Below are 18,776 nucleotides of genomic sequence, written 5' to 3'. Positions count from 1 at the left end.
GATTCTCCGGCCTCTGCCTTTCAAGTGCTGAGATTACAGGTGTCCAGCACAATGCCTGATTTCATGCCATGCTGTATCTTGAACCAAGGCTTCATGCACGATAGGCAAGCATTCTGTCGCCTGAACCACATCCTCAGCCTGTTTGTTTGTTTTGTTTTTGTTTTTAGGATAGGATTTTTATAGCCCAGGATAACCTCAAACTCTCTATGTGACTGAGGCTCACTTTGAACTCCTGATCTTCCTGCTTTCACCTCCCAAGTTCTAGGACTACAGGAGTATGCCACCATACCTGATTTCCCTGTGTATTTTATATCCTTGTGATTACTTATACTACCTAGTACATTATAATGATACATAAATGGTAGCTCAATTCTATTTTTAAAAATTGTTTATTTGGGGCTGGAGAGATGGCTCAGTGGTTAAAAGCACTGACTGTTCTTCCAGTGGACCCAGGTTTAATTCCCAGCACCCACATAGCAGCTCACAACTGTCTGTGGCTCCAAGAGCTGACACCCTCACACAGACATACATTCAGGCAAAACGCCAATGCACGTAAAATAAAATAAATTATTTGAAAAAGATTATTTATTTTTATTTTATGTGTATTGGTGTTCTGCCTGTATATATGCCTGTGTAAGGCTGTTGAGTCCCCTGGAACTGGAGTTACAGACAGTTGTGAGCTACCATGTGGGTACTGGGGATTGAACTCGGATCCTCTGGAAGAACAGCCAGTGCTCTTAACCACTGAGCCATCTCTCCAGCCCTATCAGGGAAATGTCTGTATGTATTCAGTACATACGCAACCCACCTCCTAACGTTTCAGCCTGTGGTTGAAACTACAGAGGCACAGTCCATGAATATGGAAGTCTGACTTTCTTTATTCTCTTTCTGTCTTTCCCCTCCCCACCCCCACCTCTCCCTCCCTCTTTTTCCATCTTCTCTCTCTTCTCCCCCACTTCCTTTTCCTCCTACCCCCTTTTGGTGTTTTGAGACAGGATCTTGCTGTGTAGTCCAAGCTGGTTTCCAACTTACTATCCTTCGGCTTCAGTTGGCTGTGTATTTCGAGACGTTCTAGCTCTACAGAGTTCCCCTTATACCCTCAGCCCTCAGATAGCTTCCCCGACTAGCCGTGCTCCCTATATGGTAGTCCATTTGTCACAGTTGGTGGACTTACATTGACACATCAGTATTACTTTAATCCACAGTTTATAGGAGATTCTGTTCTTGATACTGTACATTTTATGAGTTTTCATAAATTAACTTTTCAATTTGTGAAAAAGAAAGGAGGGGCTGGAGAGCTGGCTCAGTGGTTAAGAGTACTGGTTGTTCTTACAGAGGACCCAGGTTCAGTTCCCAACACCCACATGGTGGCTCACAAATGTCTGTAACTCTACTTCCAGGAGATCCAATGCCTACTTCTGACCTCTGTGGGTACCAGGCATGTACTTGGTACATAGATGTGTATGTAGGAAAACTAACTATTCATACATATAAAATAAATCTAAAATATATATTTCAAAAATAAGAAAGAAAATCCAAAAAATTCAAGTGATTTCTTCCAGAGCTCACAAATAGTGACTAGCAGGAATAATCAGATAATCTCCCCACTGTGTATGTGTGTGTGTGTGTGTGTGTGTGTGTGTGTGTGTGTGTGTGTGTAAGTAAGTATTTGCACATGGTACAAATTTAAGAAGTTTTAAGGCTTTCTAGGGGAATGGTTCTCTCCCTAGCTAGCCTCTTCCTAGAAGCAGATCATTTTGGAAATTTCCACCAGTGATTGAACTATGATCTTAAATTTCAAGCGAAGGACCAACAAAAGTATCCTTTAAAGCTGTGGGAGTGACAGGTGTTAGATTATCAGTTCTGAGTCTGTGGTGGAGTGGAGATGCCGGTTCCTCCAAACATATGTGGGTTGCGGTCTGACCCCATGAAGGACTTAATTGTGTGACCTTAGATGACATTTTTACCCTTTGAATTGTAGGAATAAAAAGGTAACGTTGTTTGTTTGTTTGTTTTTGAGACGTGGTCTCATGTAGTCAGGCTGGCCTTAAACTCCTCCTCATCTTTTTCCTCCACTTCCCAAGTGCTGATTTTACAAGCATATGCCACCATGCCGGTGAAATAAGGTAACTTTTGGTAGGTTCATAGCATACTGTAGCGCATAAGTGCTCAAAAAACTGTCAGTTCCTTTTTGGCTTAAAGAAACTATGTTTTAAAAAAAGACTGTTTTAGGCAATATGTTCTGAAAGCTTGCACAGTGCAAAGTACTTGCTATATTAGGTAACAGCCTTGTTCTTTTTCTTCTCACATGTCTTAATTAAACTCAGCAAGTGCATTAAAAGTTCTAGAATGCCACTATCCAAAAGGTCCCTGTACTGCAGTTGAGGGCAGCATTTGACTCGCTCAGTCTTTAACAGGTAAAATCAAGATCCAGCCTGTGCTAAATTTCAATGTTTTATTCAGTCATCTCAATTCCATCTGATCCTGAGTAACCCCATCATGATTGTATTAAGATGAAGTCATACATTAGGACAACAGTTTCATTTATTGTGGTATCAAAAATAATTTTTTTTATTTGTTTGTTTGTTTTTCGAGACAGGGTTTCTCTGTAGTTGTGCGCCTTTCCTGGAACTCACTTTGTAGACCAGGCTGGCCTCAAACTCACAGAGATCCGCCTGGCTCTGCTTCCTGAGTGCTGGGATTAAAGGCGTGCGCCACCACAGCCAGGCATTCTTTTTTTTTTTTTTTTTTTTTGGTTCAAAAATAATTTTAAGGTGGGTGGTGATGGCATATGCCTGTAATCCCAGCACTTGGGAGGCAGAGCCAGGTGGATCTCTGTAAGTTTGAGGCCAGCCTGGTCTACAGAGCGAGATCCAGGACAGGCACCAAAACTACACAGAGAAACTCTGTCTCAAAAAACGCCAACCAAAAAAAAAAAAAAAATTTAAAAGCATAAAATTAAGCTTACATTTGTATGTAGCTGTGCGTTTTACTTAAAACATGAACTATCATAATTGGCCCTTATGCTGAAAACTTAATACCTATATGGTAAGTGTAAAAGCTGAAACTGAAGGGCTGGAGAGATGGCTCAGCAGTTAAGAACACTGGCTGCTCTTGGAGAGGACCTGGGTTCAATACCAGTATCCACATCATGGCTCACAAGTGCTTGTAATTCTAGTCTCAGGGATCAGAGGCCCACTTCTGACTTCCTTAGGCACTGACACTTATGTGGTGCACGTACAAATGTGTATTCAGGCGAACACTCATACACATAAAGTGAAAAAAACCTGAAAGATTTAAATGTCGTTGGAGCTGTAGTTCAATGGTAGGTTATTTGTCTAGCATGCAAGAAACCCTGGGTTGATCCCCAGCCCCACATCAAAACAAATAGCATTTTCATGATGGTGTGAGGCTATAATTCCAGCATTTAGGAAGCAGAGGCGGGAGGATTACTGTGAATTCAAGGCCGCCTTGGGCTACCCAGTCAGTGAGTATTGGCCCAGCGGGAGCTACATGACAAGATCTTGTCTCAAAAACACCACAAATGTGGCTAAAAAGAGGCTCGGTGGTTGAGTACATACTGCTCTTCCAAAGGACTGGAGTTTGGTTCCCAGCACCCATATCCCATGGCTCAAAACTGCCTGGAATTCCAGCTGCAGGGGATCTCAACCCCCTTTTCTTGTTTCCATGGGTGCCCAAGCACATGTGGCCTATAGACACATTTACATACACACAAAAAGGTCACTTAAATAAAAATACCCAAGCAAGCAAACAAACAACCTTTCAAAAATGTCTTATCCTTCAAGCATGGTGTCTTTAATCTCAGCATTTGAGAGGCACAGGCAGAGGCATGTTGATTTCTGTGAGTTCAAGGACAGTCCGTCTCAAAAAAAAATTGTATCCATATTTATTCAGTGTATGATTTTGGGCAACCTCAGAGGTAGCAGAATCAAAATTCACACCCAAGTTCCCTATCTCCTGGCTCCCTAGTCCTCAGTAGCTAGAGTACTCTCCGAGGGCTGTGCTCAAGACTAGTAATACAAACTGCCCTGCAGTTCAGAATCTGCTGCTCTGCAGGGACCAGAGTCAGATTCCTTGTGTCCTTGTCAGGGGGCTCACAGCTGCCTGTGACTCCAGCTCCAGGGGGCATTCAGCCGCTCTGGCTTCTGTGAGCACCACAGACACACTCCTACACATAACACACAAGACTGTAATGACAGTCTCTGAAATGAGAGTGTAGCTTGTGTGGATGCCTTTCTATTTTGTTTTTTCTGAAACAGAAACACATGATTGTTTGACCTTTCCCCTGCCTTTCTCTTATAATCTAAGTTTCTAGCAAATTCTACTGGAAATACCCTAGCTGTTAGAAATATGGATAAACTGATCCGTATAAAATCTAGCCTTATGTTCAGTTTTCCTTCCAAAGTTGAGGTTCCATAATCCTGTTAAATTAATTAGCACTTATCGAGTGGTCTATAGCTGTAGGTTTGGTAAAGAGATGACTGGGGAATGTGGCTAAGTTGCTGGGATGCTTGCCTGGCATGTGGGAAGCCATGGGTTTCATCCCCAGCATACATAGCACATCAACTTCATGTGGTAGCACACTCAATCCTAGCACGGGGGAGGTGGAATCAGGAGGATTAGAAAGTTCATAGTAAAAAATAAATAAATCAAAAATAAAAACAAAACAAAAAACCAGGCATAGTGGTGCACATCTTTAATGCCAGCTCTTGGGAGGCAGAGGCAAGAGGATCTCTGTGAGTTCGAGGCCAGCCTGGTCTACACAGTGAGTTCCAGGACAGCTAGGGTTACATAATAAGACCCTGTCTCAAACAAACAAACAACCACCACCACCAAAACAAAACAAAAAAGCAAGTTCATAGTGAGTTAGAGGTTAGTCTGGGCAACATGAGCCCTTACCCAACTAAACAAAGATTCAGGACATTATAACTTCTTCATATAAGTAGATCGTTTGAGAAAATAAAAACCAAGTTCTTTTGTTCACTGTGTCTTTTCTCTAGTTATTCTCAAGAATATGTGCCATTACCTACTGAGTGTATAGCAGTACCTACTGAGTATGTAGCAGTACCTACTGAGTGTGTAGCAGTACCTACTGAGTGAGTATATAGCAGTACCTACTGAGTGTATAGCAGTACCTACTGAGTGTATAGCATACCTACTGAGTGTATAGCAGTACCTACTGAGTGTATAGCAGTACCTACTGAGTGTGTGCCAGTACCTACTGAATGCAGATGCTTTGCTAGGTCGATACAGGAATAACTGAGGGCCAGCCCTTGCCCTCAGGGACCTGCCACTCAAGCAGAGAGTGCCAGTAGTGTTCAGTATATACATACTGAAGAATGTCCAGAAATAGGGATCCATCCTTCATTGTACAGTAGTCCTCTGGACCCAGATAAAGGTATGAAGGACTGGAGAAATTAACAGACACCTTCAAAAGCTGAGAAGCAGTCAGAGAGGAATGTGGAAATCTCCTGAAAGGGACCAGAAATCCCAGACTCCGTAGGGTCATCTGCATTACTTTGTATCCTCAGTCTAACCTGCTTTGACCCGTCCATTTTGGCTTTCGTAGCTCCACACTGGCCTCTAAGTTTTATCCCTCAACTCATCTGAAAACCACAGCACTCTTCCACTCCCCCTAAAGCAGAGCTCAAAATCCACCTTCAGAATCCGTCTTTCCCTTCCCTGCTTCAGCTTTACATCCCTTAGCATTTTGTTAGTGATCTTTACTTCTATAAATACTAGGAGTAACCAGGCAAACTTTGAACCAAACAGGGTGTTATCTTTAGTACCAGGACAGATAGAACAGAAAACAAATCTGTTACACCTTGATCAAGTTGAAAGTTTAGATGTTTCAATAAATATTTGAAACAGCAAAATATAAAATAGGTGCCTAAAATTGGCAGAACATGAGCTGGGTCATAAAAACAATTTTTTTAATTTGTTTTTTATGTGTATGTGTGTTTTGCCTGCATGTAGTTATGTGAACTTGGTGCCTGTGAAGGTCAGAAGAGATCTTTGGATCCCATGAAACTCGAGTTGCAGACAGTTGTGAATCACAATGTGGGTGCTGGAAATCGAACCCTGGTCCTCTGCAAGAGCAACAAGTGCTCCTAACTGCTGAACCATCTCTCCAGCCCTGAGCTGGGTCATTTGAAATGTACTGTTGGGGCCAGCAAGATGGCTAATTGAGTAAAGGCACTTGCTTGCCACTACATCTGATGGACTGAGTTCAATTCCAAAAAATAATATGGAAGGAGAGAACTGACTCCTGCAAATAATAATCTGATTTCCACATGTATGCTGCACACATGCATGTGCACACTCATGCACACACACACACACACACATATAATACATATACATACACATGATCATGCACACATACATATACACACATGCACAAGTAAATAAAATTCAATACATTTTAAAAAATATTTTCTTTTTTTGAGACAAGGTTTCCCTGTGTATCCCTGGCTATTACAGAACTCACTCTGTAGATCAGGCTGGCCTTGAACTCAGAGATTTCCCTGCCTCTGCCTCCCGAGTACTGGCTGGGATTAAAGGTGTGCGCCACCACTGCCTGGCACAATAAAAAAAGAAATGAAGTGAGTAGTATTGCCTGCATCCAGTTACATCCAGTTGCATCCATTACAGCATCCAGTCTGGTCATTAAGATGTAGCACAATAGCACAATTTTTACAGAACACAAAAGAAGTTGGATTTTGTTTTTCTTCCTTTCTTCTTTCCTTTTTTTTTTTTTTTTTTTTTTTTGAGGCAGGGTCTCTCTGTATAGTCCTGAATTTCTCTATGTAGACCAGGTTGGCCTTGAACTTTATAGTGATCCTCCTGCCTCTGCCTCCTGAGTGCTAGAATGAAAGGCGTTCACCACCATGCCTGACTTTTAATTATTGTCCCAGTCAGTCCAGGACTTATGGAAAGACAAAACTATTTACTATTTTCCGTCAAGGAAACTTAGCAGGTATAGACTTGGGCTCAGTTCACAAAGGAATACTATTGACATTGGAAAAGAGGTGGTAACCGTGTATGTATCAAGCAGAAGCATTGAATTCTTTGAAATATCAATAAAATACCATTCATCAAGTTAAGCCAAAGGGACGACATTGTCTCTAAATCTGAAAACTATTGCTGTGTTTATATACTTCTTTTTAGTTAGAGCCCTTCCCTTCCCTAGTGGTGGTTTTCTGTCCCCGTCATGGGAATGTAAGCTTCTTCAAAGCCAGCTTTGCTCATCCCTGTATTCACAGCACCTCAGGCTTGCCTGGCATTTAGCTGGCACCTAGTACATTTTGCTGAGCCTTTGTATAAAATATTATATTTGTATAAATAGTTGTACAGGTTTTTTTTCTAAATAGAAAATCATTGATTTCTTATTGGAAAATGCATAAAAGTTTTAGTGAGTTTTAGGATCAACAAAAATATATGCCTCTGAGAAATTTGCTTGATTGAGGCCTTGTTAAAGTTTGAGTCCAGGGTGTGGCTCTGGGGTGGAAGGCATGCTTAGCATGCTTGAGGCTCTAGGCTCAGTCTTGTGCACTGCAAAAAAATAAAATAAAATTAAAAGTGTGTTGGCTTTATCAAGCCATCAAAAGATGCTGGTGCGGAAGGATGGCTCCACAGCACTTACCTCTGAGAACACAGGCTCCAGAGCCAGACAATAGGCCCTTAGGTTATCTGGGAGATCTCTTCTTCTACCTCCTGTAGTTGGTGATGCTGTAATTAGCTTGCATATTACCTCTGAACACAGCCCTTCAAGGCCCTTCATTTGCAGCTTATGGAAATTAGATCGTGCACAGGAAGCAGACTCTTTAGTTATCAGGTTCCACAGAGGAGTCAGGAGGCATGAGGAACGTGGAAAGTTAGAGTTCATTTAATTTAAAGAGACAGGGTTTACTGGAAAAACAGCTTTTCCCAGTCTACATGTGGCCCTCCATAAGCTTTCATCTCTCAGAAGTAGCATTGATTTGTACCCCAGCACTCTCTTTTAAGTTTCTCTGTTCTTTAAGTAAAGCTGCTAAAACTAACAGGGAGTTTATATATGCATGCGTGTGTGTGTGTGTGTGTGTGTGTGTGTGTGTGTGTGTGTGTGTGTGTGTGTGTATACACCCCATGTGATATGTAGCCCTAGCTGGCCTGGAATTTACTGTATATACAAGGCTGGGCTTGAACTCAAGTGAGGCAATCCTCCCATCTGTCTCCTAAGTACTAGAGTTACAGGCATTTGCCACCATGTCCAGTTTCGGATTACTATAATTTATATAAATACCGACGTGATTATTACATTCACTTTTTGTGTGTTGTATGTATGTGTACATGTTCATGGGTATATGTCAGCATGTCTGCGAATGCACGTGCAGGGGCCAGAGGTCAGTGTTGGCTGTCTTCAGAAAGACAGGGTCTTTCACTAACTGGGGCTCATGCAGCTGGTCAATGAGTCCCGGGGATACTTCTGCCTCTGTTCCCTAGCACTAGGGTTACAGGCACCCTGTGGCTATGCCCAGCTTTTATGTGGGTGCTAGGGATCAAATTCAGATGTTCATGTTCTCACAGCAAGTGACTGAGTTGTCTCCCCAACACCAACTTACTGTCTCTCCCTTAAAGATGATTGCTGTATACCCAAGGTTAACCTGGAATTTGCTGTGTAGACCAGGCTGGCCTAAACTTTCAGTGATTTTCCTGATTCTGCCTCGATGCTACTGGGATTATAGAGATGAGCCATAATGTCCCCCCTTTAAAGATAGAGTTTCTTACTCTAGCCCTAGCTGGCCTCAAACTCACAGCAATCCTCTTGCCTTGGTCTCCTGAAGGCTGGGGTTTCGGACTGTGAGCTACCATGAACATATCCTTTGAGTATTTCTTGACTTGGAGAGAATAGAACAGCCATATAGCTTCATAGTCTGAAAGTGATGAACCACAGTAAGCTGTTTTGTTTCTAATCTAGGTTTTAGTTTAATTTCCCTTTTCTTTCAGCTCTGAAGATTTAGTCCCGAACAGGCCCCACCACTGAGCTCAAGGCCTCGTCCTTCAGACTGGTTTTCAGTTTCCCTATTTGTTAATAGTTAACTGTTAATCAGCCTTCAGCAACAGGACAGTTACTGTCCAGATCACAGTAGATACATCAGGGGGCTCAGAGGCAGCCAGAAGCTAGGAAGGAAAGGGGTCAGGAAATGGGTGAACCCCCTGGCTTTGGGCTGGTTTCAGTGAGAAGGTGCTGGAACTCACGCACCGTTAGCTGCTTCCAGCCAACATAGTTCCATCGCCAGGTTCAGCACAGCCTTGGACTAGACTTCGAAGAAAGTGCTGTGTAAGATAAACTCGGAGTTCTGTGGGAGGTCGGTGTTGTGGGTTGTCTCACCGTGTCCTTGTCCGTAGGTGTGTGTGGTGGCTAACGAGCCTCTCCCCGTGGTGCTGGACGCCCTGCTGCCGCTCCTCGGGGTGCTCTTTTCTCTCTACTGTTTTACCAAGCAGAGTGTGTCTCACATAAGGTAGGCAAACAGAATTTATTTGCTTATAATTAGAGTCCCGTTTGTTTGTAAACAGTGAACTTTAAATTAGCACGCTATTTTCTTTCAAAGGCAGGAAGATGTTTGGGGATTCTCTCACTCAGTTATACAGAAAAGAACAAGGTTTTTGCAGGTTGAGGGGAATTGGATGTAGTTTTTGGGATGATTTTCTGTAGCCTGTTCTATACAATAGAAGTGAAAGGTATTTCCATGGATAAACACGCCATTGTTTGATCAGTAAGAAATGCTGTATTTTACTGTCTCTGGGAAGGAGGGAACAGGTGATGGATCATAATGTCCTGGTGGGTGTTGGAGAACAAGTTTGAAAAGCATGGATGTGAATGTAATATATCATAGCTTAGCCTGGATTTGGCACTAATGATGTAGAGTGTTCATTATAAAAGGAAGGGGCTTCTCAGTCATCCAGAAAACACTTCTGTGTTACTTTAAAACTGCTTCATTTAGGGGCTGGAGGGATGGCCCAGTGGTTTAGGAGCCGTGGCTGCTCTTGCAGAAGACCCTGCTTCGATTCCCAGCACCCACATGGTAGCTGACAACTGCAACTTTGGTCCCTGGGTATCTGATGCTGTCTTTTGGGCTCCAGTGAGCACTGCATATACGCAGTGCACAGACATACATGCAGGCAAAACATTCATACACATAAAATTAAATGAACAAGTTAATTTTTAGAAAGATTGATTTTGTTTTACCTGTTTTCAGTCATTTGTGGCATTTCTTCCACATGGTAAGAGTTTATAGTTACATCCTTTCTGAAGTCTATAGAATTTTGATTTGGGGAAGGCTAAGGATGTAGCTCAGTAGTAGAGCACGTGCCTGGTACGCGTGAGACCCTTGGATTTGATCCTTAGCATTACAGAGAAAAAAGAGAAAGCAAAGAAAACCTGGCATGTAATCTGGTACACAACAGTAGTACTTCTTTACTGGGTTACTGTGAAGACAATGTGCACTGGAGTCCTTGGCACAGGCCCTGGCAAATAGCTCAATAACTCACAGCATGACTAATGGTGAAGAAAGATACTCAACTCTGTGTAACCATGTCCAGCCTAAGAATGAAAATCTTAAAAAAACCTCTAGGGCGGTGGTGGTGTAGGCCTTTAATCCCAGCACTCGGGAGGCAGAGCCAGGCGGATCTCTGTGAGTTCGAGGCCAGCCAGGGCTACCAAGTGAGTTCCAGGAAAGGCGCAAAGCTACAGAGAAACCCTGTCTCGAAAAACCAAAAAATAAAAAATAAAAAATAAAAAAAAAAAATAGAAAAAACAAAACCAAAAAAACCTCTAGCACTGTTCCATTCTCATCAAAGACTGACAAGGAGGGTGCGGGTATCAATTCCAGCCTCTTCTGGTTAGAGGCACTGATAAAGGAATCATCAGTCTTTTGCTGATATGCTATTTCTTGGTCACCAGCTGTTGATACCCTGAGAAGAATTTGTTTTTCAGTGGAAGCTTTCATTCATAGTGTCTCAGCACAGGTAGAGCACACTTGAAGGAAGAGAAAGAAAAATCACATGGTGCTCACGTGGTGACCAGAGCTGCTTCGAGAACCAAGGGTTAGGCTGTCCCTGGGTGACTTCCAGGGCATTTGCACTCTGAAATTCTGTGTCAGCAGCCAGTGACGGGGCAGCTTTTGGGGACCTGACAGCCTTTCGTTCTTTTTCCGAATAGCTTGTTAGCTGCGTGGAGTATGATGACAGGCGCATTCATTCATAACTGCTTTTTCTGCCAGGTCACTTTGCCAAGAGATCTTGTCATGGATTCTGGTGAAGCTGGAAAGGAAGAAGGCAGTTGCCAGCCTGAAAGGATTTTCGGGGTTGGACAAGGCAGTGCCCTCCCTCCATCCTCAGTGTCAGTTCAGAGCTGCCATGCACGGTGGCATTGTGATTACCGTCAAAGAGGCCCTTAGGTGAGCTCACCCACCCTCTGCTGGCAGGCCCCATAGAACTGATATATTGCACTGTTCTGTGAGTCAACCGCTAAGGGGCGCTGATGGAAAGGAAACCAGAAACAGGCAGCCAAGCAGCTTCTGTGTTTAATCTTTAAAGAAACCAGAGCCTTAAATGATCCTTCGGGTGTTATTCCAAGATGCCAGCTAATAGTAGGTGGGGTTTACTGGAGCCTCACAGCTCCACATCACAGCGGGCCCAGTTACTGCTCAGTGTTTGCCAGTGAATCAGAGCAAAGGGCAGCACATGTTCACCCTTAACACCAGAGCAATCCAGTTCTGTTTCTGATTCAGAAAGCACTATGGATTTGTATGCCCTTAGTGGTCTTTTTTTTTTTAATTAAAAATTATTTATGTATTTATTTTATATGTATAGTGTTTTGTCTGCATGCATGCCTGGTGCAGTGAAGAGTGTCTAGTCCCCTAGAACTGGAGTTACAGATGGTTATGAGGCACTGTGTGGATACTGGGAATCAAACCCAGGACTTCTGGAAGAGCTCTTACCTGCTGAGCCATCCCCTTGCCCATCCCCAGCCTTTCTTAAGAGAAACTGTCTGATTACTGAAATTGGTAATTTTATAATGAGGTTTGTTTCTCATATGAATGGGTTAGAAAGTATTTGATAGGCTGGGCAGTGGTGGTGTATGTCTTTAATCACAGCACTCGGAAGGCAGAGGAAGGTGGATTTGGGTTCAAGGCCAGCCTGGTCTACAGAGTTAGTTCCAGGACAGACAGGGCTACACAGAGAAGCCCTATCTGGAAAAAACAAACAAACAAACAAACAAAATCAACCAATGAAACAAAAAGTGCTTAATACATATTAGTAGAGTGGACAGTTTATTTCTTCACCTCCCAAGTATTTTATTTGTGTGGCACTGGAGATTGACATGCATACTGGCAGCTGAGCTGTGCTCCCAGCCCCGAGAGTCTGTGTTTTACATCCTTCCACTTTCTGATGATCTGTGGAGGGTGCTGTTTTCTCAACCTAAGCTTCTGTTGGCTATCGACATGTAGTATGTCACTGGCCCAGCCGCTCCCTTCCGGTCACATCCAAAGTGTTGCTCTTTGGGGAAGTGCTTAAATTTAACTTTATATTCATGATTAACTTGGTGAAAATGTAAAACATACACTGACTATGATAGGTGAGGGAAATAGAAAAAAACGTAATATTAAAGCAGAATTATTAGACCAGATGGAAGCTTCCTGAGAATTGTTGAATATTAGCAAGTCTATTAGCTGGGCCCATTGAGTATAAGAGTTTTAAAGTATTTGGCATGTTTAATTAGTACACGTATGTATGAAAAACCTTAGTTCTCATTGAAACTATTATTTTACTTCCTGATGAGAATATAGTTAGTAACCAGTGATTAAATGAATCTCCATCCACTGCCAGAAGCAACCACTCCTTAAAATCTGGGTGTCTGCTCTGGTTAGCGGTACAGCCCTTTGGGCATTGTAACACACACACACACACACACACACACACACACACACACACACACACACAAAATGTTACACGGAACACCTGGGTTAAAAAAAAAAAAAAAAAAAAAGGCCCATAGACATTTAAAACAATGAGAGTTTCCAAAAGATTGAAAACTCTGTGTGTGTGTGTGTGTGTGTGTGTGTGTGTGTGTGTGTGTGTGTGTGTGTGTGTGTGTGTGTGTGTGTGTGTGTGTGTGTGGTGTGGTGTGTGTGTGTGTGTGTGTGTGTGTGTGTGTGTGTGTGGTCATTTGTTCTAAAAGCCTTGCTAGTTCCCCAAGGGCAGGGCAGGCAGCTCCGTCTGTTTCACTACTTTCCTTCCACTCTGCCCTTAGTCCAGCAGAAGCTTCCAATAAGAAGTCGTTTTAAAGAAATTTTAAGCCAGGCATGGTGGCACACAGCTTTAATCTTAGCACTGGGGAGGCAGAGGCAGGTGGATCGCTGTGAGTGCAAGGTCAGTCTGGTCTACAGTGTGAGTTCCATGCCTGGACTACATAATGAGACCCTATCTCAAAATAAACACACACACACAAACAAAAAACCCAACTGTATATGAGCATTTAGATATGATCTTTGGGGCTAGATTCTTTACTTTGTTTGTTTGTTTGTTTGCTTGATTGCTTTTGAGACAGGGTTTCTCTGTGTAGCCTTGGCTATCCTGGAACTTGCTCTGTAGACCAGGCTGGCCTCAAACTCTTGGAGAGCCTCCTGCCTCTGCCACTTGCGTGCTGGGGTTAAAGGCATGTGCCACCACCTCTGGGCTTATCCTTTTTATTGTTGCTGTTTGTTCACTTACTGTATCTTAGGCTAGTCTAAGTATGTAGTAGCCCAGGCTGGCCTCAAACTTGAAACAGTCGTCCTGCATCATCCCAAGTTGTGACTATAGGGATGAGTCACCACACCCAGCATCAATGATCATCTTTTTTTTTTCTTTTTTTTTTTAGACACACCTGACATTTTTTGTTTTAATTTTTCAATGATAATCCTGAAAGCCACTTCCTTCAGGAATCGTTTCATCTTTGAGAAATAAATGATCATACAGGGTATAGTAGCTTAACTTCTAATAATAAACACTTTGTATTCTTCATCAAGGAAAATATTTTCAAGGTCTGTCTAAAGATTCTCTACATGGAAATAGTGTTACTTTAGAAGGTTATTATGAGGTTTCAGCCTTCTGACTTGACAGAGTAGGTAGAAGCATTTGTGCTGAGGCCTGGACCCGAGGTGATTCCTGGATCCCACAAGGTGTCAGGAAAAGAACCGATGCCTGAGAATTGTCCTGTGACTTCCACATGCAGCTTTATGCCAATGCACATGTGCCCCTGTAGTCACACACACAAAATAAAATAAACTTTTAAAAAAGAAAATTACGGAGGTTTCAAGAGAAAAATGCTGTGTTTGGTGACACTGACATGAACATTCTTACCCACTGTTGCAGCGATGATGAAGATGAAGCCCTGTACCAGAAGGTGTCTTCGGAGCAGAGCCAGATGGAGCATCTTGGGGACTTGCTGTCCCACTGCCAGCAGTGTGGTTTGGCAGGAGACTTCTTCATCTTTTGTTTGAAGGTAGGAGCTCACAGTCACAGCTCTTCATTCTGGGGCAGCTCCAAGAAAGCCTTTGACTTTTTAAGACATTCATAATTTTAGGTCCTAAAATTTAGCTTCCAGTTGAGGGCAAATGAACAGAAGACAAAGAGCAATTCAGTTCCCGATAGCTTTGGAGTGGTCAAGAGAGAGACGCATCCGTGGGACCGATGCGCTCTGACTCCTTTGCTGGGTAGTTTGCATTGAAGTGTTAGACATGAACAAAGCTGCCCTGTTGATGCCGGAAAGAGTTAATCTGCGCTCTGTGTTGACAGTCAGAAGTCTTTTGAAGTTAATAGCAGGTTTTACAGCCGCAGAGTAATCCCTCACCCTTCTGACGGTTGTGCTGTCAGGTATTTGGAAAGGAGACTTAGCCGTTCTGCCTCCCTCCTTAGCTCGCTCTGTAGCTCGTTCTGTAGCCACATGAAACCTTTCCGGTTCTTGCTGAGTGCCCTGTGTTTCCTCTGGCCCTAATCTCCAGAAGTAACTTGCACCCCATAGCATTAGCTCCGCCTGATGTCTGCTGGAGACCTCCATCTTTGTTTGTTCCAGTTCTCAAGTCTGTCCTAAGGGAGGGTCTGTGGAGTTTAAGGTTGAGTGGTGGCTGGGAATCCGAAGCTGAGTGCTTCTAGAACTTGGAAAAGGGATATTTCTTTTCTAAGCTTTCTCCATGTTCATTCTCCTCTCCATCTCAGCCGCACACTGATATTCGAAGGAGAGATGCTCTTATTTGTATGCTTTGTTTTCAGCTGTTCTTTGGTTAAGAGCACTGACTGCTCTTCCAGAGGACCTGGGTTCAGTTCCCAGCACCCACATGGTGGCTTACAGCCTTCTGGAATCCAAAGCCTCCTTCTGACCTATATAGGCACCACACACACACAAAGTGTACATGCATACACACAGGCAGAACACTCATACACATAAAAGAAAAATAAATGAATCTTCTTTTTTTTTTTTTTTTTGTTTAATGATCTAAACCAGCCAGGTATGGTGGTACATGTCTGTAACCTCAGCACTCTGGAAGCAGAAACAGGAGAAGGATTTTGAATTTCAGGCTAGCACAGGTTACATAATGAGATTGTTTCCAAAAACAGAGCAAAGTGCCATCACCACTACCAACTCAAAGAGCTTTATTCTAAACCCCAGGTTGATTTGTTTGTTTGTTTGTTTTTTGAAGGTTCTCATGTAGCCCAGGCTGGCCTCAAACTATCTAGCCAGTGATGATCTTGAACTGATCTTTCTGCCTCTACTTCCTGAGTGCTAGGATTACAGGCATGTGTTTCAGAGTTCTAGGGATGGACCCTAAGGATTTGTGCATGCTAGGCAAGTACCCTGCCAGCTAAACTCTATCCAGCCAGCACAAGCTTCTTAAACTGTGGGTCATGACCCCAGATGAGGTCACATAAGTGAATGTGGGGGTGGGTCACAAAACATTTGTCAATACTAAAAGGTTTCTGACCACAAAATAACCAAAACTTAATTGAAAATCAGATGGGGAATGAGCTCAGGGCATTTCTGACAGCTCTTGGACCACACAGTGTCACTGAGGCCTTGGTTCTGAACACTCAGCATATGCCCTTTGCAGAGTGCAGGCCCTCATGGCACCCAGTGCCAACAAGCCCAGCCTGAGACATCGACGCTCTGATTTGAGGTTGTCGTATAGTATCAACTACAGCGCTTTCTGCTTTTATAGAAACAGTGGTTTAACTGTGGAAAACCAAGATTTTTAATACTTTTCCAACCATCATTCCTCAGCAGGTAAATATTAAATTAGTTTATCTTCTAATTTTATTTTGTTAGATTTTTTTTATTTTAAAAAGTATTGGTTGAGGGACTGGAGAGAAGCTCAGAGGTTAAGAGCCCTTGCTACTCTCCCTGAGGACTTGAATTTGGTTCTCAGCACCCATGTCAGGCTGCTCCAACTGCTCAAGTGCCACAGGATCCAACACCACCTTGGGTGTCTGCGTTCACATGAACAAACCCACACACAGACACATATACAATAATAATTTTTTTTAAATTGCTGACTGGGCTGCTGAACTTGATCTTTCATTAAAAAGAATTATTAAATGAATTTTGGCCTTTGATTAGGTCAGAATTTTGAGTAAGTTCTGAAATGGCCCTCAACTGATTCTCCAATTTCGTATCACATAGTTAAGCAAATTTGAGTTCTCTGCATTGATGTTTATAAAATCAAAATGTCACCGTGCTGTGGTGGCACATGCCTTTAATCCCAGCACTTGAGAGGTAGAGGCAGGTAGAGCTCAGTGAGTTTGAGGCCAGTCTGGTCTACAAAGCAAGTTCCAGGACAGCCAGGACTGTTACACAGAGAAACTGTCTCAAAAAAAAAAACCAAAACCAAAACCAAAAAAAATCAAAATATCGATCTAGTCTGAGAAACATTGAAGATGCTGTATATCCTGCAGTATCAAATATTCAATATTGAATTCTTCATGTAAAATTAATCAAGCAAACCCATCTCATTAGTATGCAAATTAGTTCATCTTTAATAAATGATAAAAGCATATGTATGCCAAAGAATTGTCTTAAAGTAAATTTCTTTATAATTTATTACCACTATTTGCTTGACTAGTATACTTGTTTTATGTACAACCATACATGGAATTGTATTAAAATTTCTCAGGGAAAAGAGATTGTGAGTGGAAATGTTTAGGAAGCCCTGCTTGAAACCAGGGAAACTTCACCTTGGCAAAATTGACATTTGGCCTAGATAAGTGTGTTCTCTGGTGTGGTTGTCTTGTTCTTTGTAGGATTTTTAGCAGCATCTGTGACCTCTCCTCACTAAATGCCTGTGTTAACCCCCAATCATGACATCGAAGATGTCTTGCAGACATTTCCAAACATCCCCCAGGGAGGAAAATTACCGGGCGCAGTAGAGCACCATTACTCTTGGCTGTCAGCTACTTCAGCAAAGCGCTAGTTGTTGGGGAACTTAAGGGTTTCCTTCTGTGGAAATTCACAACGGAGGACAGTGAAAGCTTCCCAAGCCCACAATTCACTGTGAATAGAGTTGATTTCTGACTTACCTTGAAGGAAAGCCATCTAATGGTCTCTGACTTTGGCTGTTCTATCACCTGAGGACTCAGTTCAAAGAAGGCTAGTGAGAGAAATTGTGAAAATATAGTAAAAACTTTGTCAAGTTCTTTTTTTACACTATTTATTTGTGTATGTTTTAGTATGTGTGTGCATGTATGTACACTGTGCATGTGTGGAGGTCAGAGGACACCTTTCGTGAGTTGGTTTTTTCCCTCAAACCAGTGCTGTGTGTGTGTGTGTGTGTGTGTGTGTGTGTGTGTGTGTGTGTGTGTAAGTTCATATATATGGTATCATAACATGCATATTACTCTATAGCTTATGTTTTCTTTTCCTTTTTCTCAGTACTGGGAATTGAACCCAGGGCTTATATATACTAGACAAGAACTCTATCATGAAGTTATGCCCCTAGCTCTTTTTACTTTTTAATTTTGAGGCAGGTCTCACTGAATTGTTAGGGTGGTCTTGAACTCACTCCGTAGCCTTGTGGGCCTCAAACCTTCAATCCTTTTCCCTCAGCCTCCCGAGTAGCTGAGATTACAGCAGTGTGTAACAAATACAGATTGCTTCCTTGGATGTGAATTTCTGTATATGTTTGCCAAGTCCTTAATGCCACTGGCTCTTTCTTCTTCGCTGTCTTTCATCCCCTGCCTCAGGAGTTGTCTCATCTGGTAGTGGAAAATGAAGCAGAGGTCAAACCCACGCCCTCGTGTTCTACAAGCCTGTTGGAATTAGAGCAACACCAGGCTCTCCTCATAGAAGACCAAGAGCGGAAGCTGCTGGTTCTGCAGGTGCTGGCTGTTATGTGTGAGAGAATGTCTGAGCAGATATTTACACACATCACTCAGGTTAGTAGCTGTCTGTCACGTTCTGGATCCAGCCTGCTGATATGCTGGTTTCTTTACATTTTTTCAAAAAATAAATATTGCTTAGCCAGGCATGGTGGTGCACACCTTTAATCCCAGCACTCGGAGGCAGAGGCAGGCATTGTCTACAGAGTGAGTTCCAGGCCAGCCAGGGCTATGTACTGAGACACTGTCTCAAAAATAGTTGTTTAGAGCCGGGCGGTGGTGGCGCACGCCTTTAATCCTAGCACTCGGGAGGCAGAGCCAGGCGGATCTCTGTGAGTTCGAGGCCAGCCTGGTCTCCAAAG

General features: G+C 42.8%; 1 protein-coding gene across 1 annotated transcript in view; it reads left to right on the top strand.

The window, feature by feature from the left end:
- Window positions 1-18,776, top strand: part of Tango6 (transport and golgi organization 6 homolog) — a 176,157-nt gene that overhangs the window by 25,746 nt on the left and 131,635 nt on the right. The window contains exons 8-11 of the mRNA XM_052726957.1: window positions 9,412-9,524; window positions 11,286-11,462; window positions 14,422-14,551; window positions 18,280-18,471. Coding sequence (XP_052582917.1) covers window positions 9,412-9,524; window positions 11,286-11,462; window positions 14,422-14,551; window positions 18,280-18,471 — 612 coding nt within the window. The remainder of the gene's footprint in view (window positions 1-9,411; window positions 9,525-11,285; window positions 11,463-14,421; window positions 14,552-18,279; window positions 18,472-18,776) is intronic.

This window comes from Peromyscus californicus, unplaced genomic scaffold (assembly GCF_007827085.1).
Source record: "Peromyscus californicus insignis strain IS unplaced genomic scaffold, ASM782708v3 Scaffold_8__1_contigs__length_139910024, whole genome shotgun sequence".
In the NCBI taxonomy this organism is placed as follows: Eukaryota; Metazoa; Chordata; class Mammalia; order Rodentia; family Cricetidae; genus Peromyscus; species Peromyscus californicus.
Note: the sequence above shows the minus strand (reverse complement) of the source record. Positions and strands in the feature narration are given on the sequence as shown.